Genomic DNA, 9,189 nt, shown 5'->3' on the forward strand with positions numbered 1-9,189 from the left:
AAGTGTGGCATGTGGTGCGGTATTTCGCGTTCTGTTCCGTTCAGTTCTGGTATATGCAAATGCACGCACACACACACACACACACACACACACACACACACACACACACACACACACACAAACACATTCCGTACGGGTGGAAGTAGTCGTGGTTGTGATGGGGAAAGCCGGACTTCCAAAGACACCATAGGCACTGCACATCAGACACAGGACTTTGAGGTGTATCCTCGGCGACACATTCCATCCGTAACATTTAAGCAAGACAGCAACTGTCATGAAACCATGACACAGCAACACAATAGTATGGTGATAGTTTGCTCTTTACTAAAACGAAACAGAACAAGGAAAATGTTCGGAAATTTATTTCCATTTCTGGACTACATAAACAAAGGCAAATATAAACAGTTTCAGTTTCAGTTTCTCAAGGAGGCGTCACTGCGTTCGGACAGATCCATATACGCTACACCACATCTGCTATGCAGATGCCTGACAGCAGCATAACCCAACGCGCTCCTCAAGCCTTGGGTGCATGCTTATATATTTGTGTACCTATCAGAGTGGATTTCCTTTTACATAATTTGGCCAGAGGACAACACTTTCGTTGCCATGGGTTCTTTTTCAGTGCGTCAAGTGCGTGGTGCACGGGACCTCTGTTTATCGTCTCATCGCAAAGACTAAACGCTCAGTTTGATTTTCCAGTCAAACTTGGGAGAAAGGGTGAGAGCGGGATTCGAACCCCTATCCCCACGGACTCTCTGTATTGGCAGCTGAGCTTTAACCATTCTGCTACCTTCCTCCAAATATAAACAAGGACGTTGAAATATTTTCTTGAACAGTTTAGATGAGTTACGTCGGAACGTTCATGGCTTTGATTTAAGCTGAACAGAAACAGACATAACAGCTTGAGAGAAGATAAAAGCAAGAGAAAGACAGTCTATATGGGGCACAATGCATGTCTGGTTTGCCTTTTAAATCGTTTTACATTTTTCTGTTGGTTTTATAAGTTTCTTGATAAATTTAATTATGGTGCTTAGAGCCTCGCCGACCACTAAGGCCATCTCAAGCCTATCGCCACGTTTGAATCGAAATCAATAGGAAAAGAAATGTTACAATAAAAATAGTCACCGCTTAAAGCTTTCTATTCAAAGTTTAAAAACCTTCAAGAGTTTAAAATCCTCAAATCTGATCAGAAATGTTCACTTCTTTCAAGCAGTCTATCAGCGTCCACGGAGGGACATCACGAAACAAAGTCTTCAGAAAATCCGTCGTGTAATGTCTGTGTCTAACGTCATGCAGATCCCAGCAGTCAAGGAGCACGTGTTTCATGGTGAGCGGCTGATCACAGAGAATAGATTGAGGGGCTTCCTCCCCCAAGTTTCTTGATAAAGTATATTCACTTTGTATTTAATATTATACATGCACGTGTGTGTGTGTGTGTGTGTGTGTGTGTGTGTGTGTGTGTGTGTGTGTGCTTGTTTTCCTCCGCTACGAAGTTGTACAGATATATATGTACATCTACACACACACACACACACACACACACACACACACACACACAAGTACAGATATATATCTAGATATGTAGATATATTTATACAAATATACTTTTATATAACGTGTGTATGTGTGCGTGTGCGTGTGGGTCAGTTTGTGTGTCTGTGTGTTTGTGCCTGTGTAAAATAACTCACTCCAGTTTCTTAGTTAGGCCAATGTTTTTCACAAACTGAAGACAGAAGTCTGTGGTCAACACCTTCTTGGTCTTGGTGGTGGGGATGTAGCCGTAAACGCCGCTGCATACCTGTCACGGTGAAAGCGGGTGGTAAAGAAAAAAAAAACTTCGTAATTCAGCCAAATATACTGAGGGAGTGCGATCCCCAAGTGGCATTTAGATAAAGTATTATGTAATGACGGTTCATTCATGGTGAATTGTAATGCAAAATAAGTAAACGCCTTAGAAATTATAGATAATGGTTTTTGGAAATCAGTAATTACCACATACCTAAATAGTAAGATACAAACAAGGATAGAAGACGTTAATCAGAGCAACGTTTTGAGCGTTTTACAATACAATTTGAGCGATACAATACAATACATTACAATACAATACAATTCAGTACGTTACGATATGATGTGAAACCATGATACAGGATGCGAAATGATACCTCAGGAATCTTCTTGGGGGACATTCACTTCTTACACAGTGCTCTAAAACCTATACAATGCGAGACTATGTCCTCACGAAGAGCTAGCTGTATAATCATTATAATGATGAAGTCCATGATGAAAGAACTGACCCCATCCACCTCCCCCCCCCAACCTCCACACACACACACAAGAACACAACAACGGTACAACTACCCTCAGTTACGGGTGGGCACGTTCTCACCTGGGTGGGGCCAACACGGAAGTTGCCAACTGGACAGTGATCCCCCAGCGGGATGCCACCCAGCATTCTGCCGGAGGTTGTGGCTGGAGGTTTCGGACAAACTATAACACATAGCATTTATCATCATCATCATTATCATCAAAATTACCATCATCGTCATCACCTTCAATAACCACCAATATTTAAGCTATCATTATAATGATAGTAGAAGAATATGATGATGATGATGATGAAGCCAAGGGTGGATGAAAAGAGGGGTATATGAAGAAGAAGAAAAAAGAAACAGACTCCAATAAAAACTGAGAAAGAAAGAAAGAAGAAGAATTAGATGATGGTTTATGGTCACTGTGATGGTGACGATGATGATGCACAATACAAGATAAAGTAAATGAAATCAATCCTAGCCAAGCCAGTAAGGATTGAAAGATATTAACATGGGAAAGAAGTGAAAGCAGTCAGAAAACAAAGGACACTGAAAAGCAACTACCAATATGATTAAAACAGCAACAAGAAGAATTTACTTCACATGTACACAATCATACCTGGCTGAGGTGGAGTCGTTGTTGGAGTTGTAGTTGTCTGAGTTGTTGTCTGGGTCGTTGTCTGGGTCGTTGTTGTAGGTGTCGTTGTTGTAGATGTTGTTGGAGTTGTAGTTGTCGTTACCACAGTTGGAGTTGTAGTCACAGTAGTTGTTATTGGGGTTGTGGTTGGAGCGAAACAAGCTGTTGCCTCTTTCTTGCAGGCGCAGGGGCCTGAAATGGTATGACAGCAAACGCGGCTTTAAACCCTGAGTGACGTGTAGAGATTTTCTATGTAAATGAGGCGGAGGTGTTGGAGTGGGGGCGGGGGTGGTTTAGATATAAGTACAGCCGTGCGTATTTCATTTCATTTTATTTGTTTATCTAATTTTTCGTTTTTCTTTTTCTTTCTTTTTTTTCTTTTTTTTTTCTCCTTTTTTTCTTTTATTTTTGTTGTTGTTGTTGTTGTTACTAATCAGTTCCAAAGTATCACATGCAGTGTGTAATCTGTCTGCACAACAGACAGTAAAAATACATATCCAGGTTAACTTTTCTTTCACCCATTTTCATGTGATTCATTAATTTGTTTGTATGTGTCTTAATAGCCAGTATTATCAGTTCAGCCTGTGTGCACAGCATATCACACACACACACACACACACATATATATATATATATATATATATGTATGTATATATATTATCAACCACCTAAACCACACTACATTCCACACTGGTCATTCAGCACGGTGCTCCTGTCGAACGACAGCCAGACAACAGGTCACTCGTTGCAGTCCTGCCCACTGCATGAGGTGCTCAGAAAGAGGTACTGGCCCGACCCAACTCCAATGAAGTGGAAGCTCTGAGGCTGTGAAGAGGACCTGCAGGGTACAGCTGCCTTCATCGTGGTGACTGGGGTGTCCATCTTCTAACGTCCGAGAAGATGAAGAAGAAAAAGATACCAACAAGAAACACCGACTTTTAAAATTTTTTGTACCCTTTTCCCGGTTTCAGTTTAAATCACCCTGTTGTTTTGAGAAAATCATGGATGAAATATGCGTCTTTGGTGCTTTCACTGGCATCTGCTGTCCTCTCTCTCTCTCTCTCTCTCTCTCTCTCTCTCTCTCTCTCTCTCTCTCTCTCTTCTCTCTCTCTCACTCTCTCTGTTTCTCCCTCTTTTATTATCACTCGCGCAAACACACACACACACACACACACACACACACACACACACACACGCACGCACACACACACCTGGAAGGGGATTGGGTCTGTCTCGCTGTGGGGTGTCCCAAGCCATAGCTGGGGTTCTTTTGCACAGTCCCGCTTTCTCGTAGTTGGTGGGTGTGTACACGTAGGATTGGTTTGAGAACTGGAGTATCCCGCAGCATTGTGAAGCGTCAGCGGCGGTGGGGGGATAAAAACCAAAACAGCTCTGGTCAGAGGAGTAGATACTACAGAAACATGGACCTGAAAAGAAACAGAGAGAGAGTATAAAAATTCACTTATCAACGATCACAACTGGCTTTCAATTACTACACATCAAACATTATGATATCAATCATGCATGAGACATCGCGAAAATGCAGGTTTTTGTGACCAAGAACTCACTAATCTGGGCTCTTATTCCCACAGCGTATTCAGTTTAAAACATGAAAGAGGGCTTCATTCATATTTGATCATTTATATCACAAAGGGAGGGAATAGGTATCTGGCTCGACCATGGTATTGTGAAACGACAGCACGCCCTTTCTTCCCTCCCTTCTCTTAACGTTCAAAGTGTCACACCCCAACATATACATTATTTATTTATGTTTTCTGATGTCTGAGAAAAAGGAACGTCGCAGCCTTTTTTGTGCGTGTTTTCTGTGCAAAACATCAATTAAATGAACATATATCAATGTGCAAGATACTGCCGTATAGCACTTCCAAATAACGTCTCTCAAATGGGGGATCTCTGGGAGTAGCTCGCCACAAGTTGTGCCTCAGCAAATAGAGGTGCTGTCAGGTTGTGAGAGCAAACACACATATGCGCGCAATACGTAAATGCACATAATTTCAAAACTTTATTTTTTCTTTTATGAGTTCGTGCGATGGGTAAAAAGTGTGGATGAAATATTGTCTGAGAACAAATAAATTTTGTAAAGATCAGGGAGGACATGGAGCAGTACATCGCGTAAACTTCACAGAGCCTTGCAGCCGCATGCGGGCTCTTTCTTTCGCAATCCCAGCATGAACAGTCTTCAGGAGACTGTCAATGTTACCTCGTCATTACACCATCTTTGAGAGCAGACCCTGCACTGAAGCTTAGTCATTTTGTGGTTATTCAGAGGTTCACATTTAATAATTGTCAAGAACAGTAACTTTTGTTCCATAAAATAAGGCGGTTACAATTTTGAAGCCGATGCTGCTCTGTGTATTTTACATATGTATGATAGTCGTGTCCGACTATGACCATCAGAACAGCAGAGAAGGCAACTGCTGTCCCGTGAATCTGGGCTAGATTTTGATTAAAGTGGAGAATGTTTTGCCTTAGTTCCATCCCCACTCTCTCGGCCAAGAAGGCTTTTTGACAGTTAGGATGGTCCCCAAAGGCTAGCTAGCCCCCATGGCTGCAACACTAGGAGCCAGTGCAATTTTGTCTCCAAGTTTGTGAGTCATAGTCCTCCACAAAAAACTAAACTGTACACGAATCCCCATTGCAGTGGAGAAACCATTGACCATACAGCTCTGACAGCTGGTGGCCCAACTGTAAGGGTATGTCAATCTCTGATGTAAGCAGCATCGGATTGAAGTTGTGCTTGTCTTGGCTTCTGTTGAGCGCTATGGGCATTGTGCAGCTTTCAAATGTTTTTGTCCTAATCGAGCACGAGTTCTTTTCAAGTCTTTCAACCCGTAGACAAGATTCTTGGGAAGAAAGTATTTGGTGCTCTTCAATGTCAACAGACAATTCGCTGCACATAAATGGAAATATATTATGGAATGATAACTTTCTTGTGCTCGTTCTTCTGTGTTAAAAATGATTTTTAGTGTGGTTTCTGATTGTGGGATTTGGTGACAGCGTAATGAACAACACATTTTTTTAAATCACTAACTCATCAAAATAATGTACAACTTAAATTACATTACCTCTAATTCTTCTAAACTTTCAAGTTGGAAGTTTAAGGTATTTCATCCTTTGTAAGAGTATTTGTTATTGTAAGTATCAGCATAGTTGCCCATTTGGGACTTGGTCTCATACAGTAGACTACCCGTTTCAATATGGACACCAAACAGCATTTCCACATTGTAAACGTAGTACGAACCAACCCTTTATATAATGTCTGTATTGCAGATACATATATGATTTATAGTTTCATTTTCATTTCCTACAGATGCATGTGCTGTGGATGAAAGATTGGTCCACATCAAAATAAAATGTCAGTGTTTCTGGAAAGAACTTCCAGGAGTGTTGTCTTCAGTTTAACGTCTGTCCACTTGAAGTGATATTAGACGAAATAAAAAAAAATATTAAAAAAAAGTGGGGGTAGGGGTTGTGGGAGGGGTAGGGGTAAACGTGTGTGTATGTGTGGAGGGTGAATAGGGAGAGACAACGCAAGGGGAAATGGAAACGTTATAAACGCCAACATCAAACAACTATAACAAATGTCCTGTAGGGCTACGCAGCAAACCTTCTGCAATAACAAATAACATGTTGGAATTGTTAATAACACATTCAAAAGAACTTTTGGTGAAGTCTGGCAAAAAACATTTTAGATTCTGACATTCGAATATTATATGGTTGCTAGAAATATGTTCTCCACATATGCATCTGACATCTTTGCTGAACTTAGTTATAAAAGCGTTCAGTTTTATCCTGTTTGATAATGTATGAATCTGCCTTAAACTTATTGAATTACTGTGTGTATTTGACTGATTGATAGTTCCCGGTTGTTGAACATTAATTACACTATGGTTTAAAGCTTTGCAGTTTTCCTGGTATAATTATCTGACTTTGTTCCACAATGTTTTTTTCCAGTATTCGATAACCCTCTTGTGCAGACAGAGGCACATAAAGTTATATGGTTCCCTGTTCGTTTTTAGCACCTTTTCTTGCAGCCCTGTCAGCCCATTCATTGTAGAAAATACCAAGATGTGAAGGAACCCAACAAAACGTAATATGTGTTCCTTTCAAGCCTAAAAGATGTAAAATGTGGCTGATTTCTATTATGATTTTAGATTTGTTCTTACAATTTGATGAGGTTAAAGCATATAATACAGATTTGGAATCAACGCAAAACAAGACTTGTAGAAGGCAAATTGGAAGATAAAGAATATGATTTAGAGCCATAAGAACAGCAATAAGTTCAGCAGTGAATATTGAACGATTTTTACCAATATAGTATGATCTTTCCGTTTTCAGTTCTGGTATAACGAAAGCTGAACCTGCTTGGCCATTGTCTAATAGCGAGCCGTCTGTGTAGATCTGTAAATGATCACAGTATCTATTTTGAAGAAATACTCGGACTTCCGTTGCCATGGTATTCGGATTTTCATTCTTTTTAATGTCAGTATGATTAACATCAAAATGTGCTTTATTCATCTCCCAGATGGGGTATGGATTTACGGTCTTCTGTGTGTCAACGTCATCTGAATTAATTTCAGACTTTTCGAACAGGTTTGACACAAACGTGCCAATGGGTGTTAAATAAGATATGTTTTTAGCTCTTTTGGGGAAGTTGTTTTCGGATGTAATTTTTACTTCCTCTGATGTATAATTTTCAGTTGTTGAGCTTCTCAATACGTATTTAGCACATGCGAGGTTTCGGTATTCATCGAAAGGTAGTACTCCTATTTCTTTGTATGTTTCGAGGGTCGATGCCTGGAAAGGTACACCAAGGGCAAGTCTATATGCTTTGCAGTCTATGCTTTGAAGTTTCTTTAGCAAATATTTTGGAGCATTGAAAAAGGATAGTTTGGATCGAATAAGTGATGATGATAAATGTTTCAAAATCGTTGTATCTTGTCCCCAGTACTGTTTACTCACAATTTTGAGTACGTTTAAAGATTTTCTTGCTTTTGTTATTATACATATTCAATATGGCTATTCCAAGTTAGTTTTGAAGTAAGTATCAATCCTAAAAACTTAACAGTATCTTTATACTGATATCATTTTCAATCTTAAATGTTGGTAACTCTTCTGGGTTTGTACCATTGTTAAAAATCATAATGTGTGTTTTTTCTGATGATAATGTAAGACCATTATCAGCAGTATATCTATTTAATCTATCTATTTATCTTTGGTATATTTTCTTGGTATAGTTTAAAGCCCTTTTGGATGTATTCCGTTTCATTGTTACATTCATCCACATACATATATCATCTGCGTATTGCACTAGGATCACATCTTTTGATAAGTGTTTGGGTAAGTCGTTCAACAAGATATTAAATAGAACAGGGGCAATAACAGAACCTTGGGGTAATCCCATGTGAAGAGTTTTAGGATTTGAGTACGTATTCCCGACCCATACCTGTATACTTCTTTCACTCAGGAAATCTTTGATATAATCATAGAGATGTCCTGAAAAGCCAACAGATTTCAGTTTAAAGAGTATTCCAGGAGTGTCTGACTATTTGTTGACAAATTTCCTTTCATATCTATATGCATAGAATCAAAGGAAAAATAATTGATGATACACTGTGTTCATAGGCAAATGCAATAAATCAACGAAGGAAATGAGTATTTAGACAAATACATCATTAAGATTAACTCATACCAGCCGCGCTAAAGCTGCAGCAATTGGCGTTTTTGTTGACGCAGCATGTGTTGTCAGGCGCCGGCACTTTGCTGAGCAGGTTGCACTGAGCCCAGCCACCTCGGTAACTGACGGTGACCAACACGGCACAAAGCAGTAACAGCTTCATGGCTGAGGACTGAGGAGAGATTTCAGAGGTGCACAGTCACCTTCCAGCAGTTTCTGTCAGTGTGTGGAAAGCGCACGGGCGCTGCCTTTTTTATAGGCCTATATTACATAAATCTGATTCTCGTGTCGTTTTTCTTTGGTCAACAAAAACGATGGATGGGGATGACTCTAAAGATATGCAACAACGCCCTAGTGCGTTCGTGTTTACATTGGTATCGTTTTACGTGTGGGATATCTTTTTAACGACACCGTCGTTTTAGGCTGCACATCCCTTGTTCATGGGTGTTGGGGGTGGGGGTGGGGGAGTTTGGAGGGGTATGTTTGCGTGCGTTCATGCGTGTGTGTGTGTTCGTTCTTTAGTTTAGCGTCTTTTCACTATCAGT

The 9,189-nt window shown here is 40.1% G+C and overlaps 1 protein-coding gene across 1 annotated transcript in view; it reads right to left on the reverse strand.

Moving 5' to 3' along the window:
• LOC143291875 (uncharacterized) overlaps nt 1-8,848 on the reverse strand; it is a 15,284-nt gene extending 6,436 nt beyond the window's left edge. The window contains exons 1-6 of the mRNA XM_076602001.1: nt 8,660-8,848; nt 4,158-4,373; nt 2,929-3,138; nt 2,387-2,487; nt 1,689-1,798; nt 135-193 (exon numbers count right to left, since the gene is read on the reverse strand). Of these exons, the coding sequence (XP_076458116.1) occupies nt 135-193; nt 1,689-1,798; nt 2,387-2,487; nt 2,929-3,138; nt 4,158-4,373; nt 8,660-8,807 (844 nt within the window). The 5' untranslated portion in view covers nt 8,808-8,848. The remainder of the gene's footprint in view (nt 1-134; nt 194-1,688; nt 1,799-2,386; nt 2,488-2,928; nt 3,139-4,157; nt 4,374-8,659) is intronic.
• Nucleotides 8,849-9,189: the final 341 nt, after the last annotated feature.

Source organism: Babylonia areolata, chromosome 18, assembly GCF_041734735.1.
Source record: "Babylonia areolata isolate BAREFJ2019XMU chromosome 18, ASM4173473v1, whole genome shotgun sequence".
NCBI classification, from domain to species: Eukaryota; Metazoa; Mollusca; class Gastropoda; order Neogastropoda; family Buccinidae; genus Babylonia; species Babylonia areolata.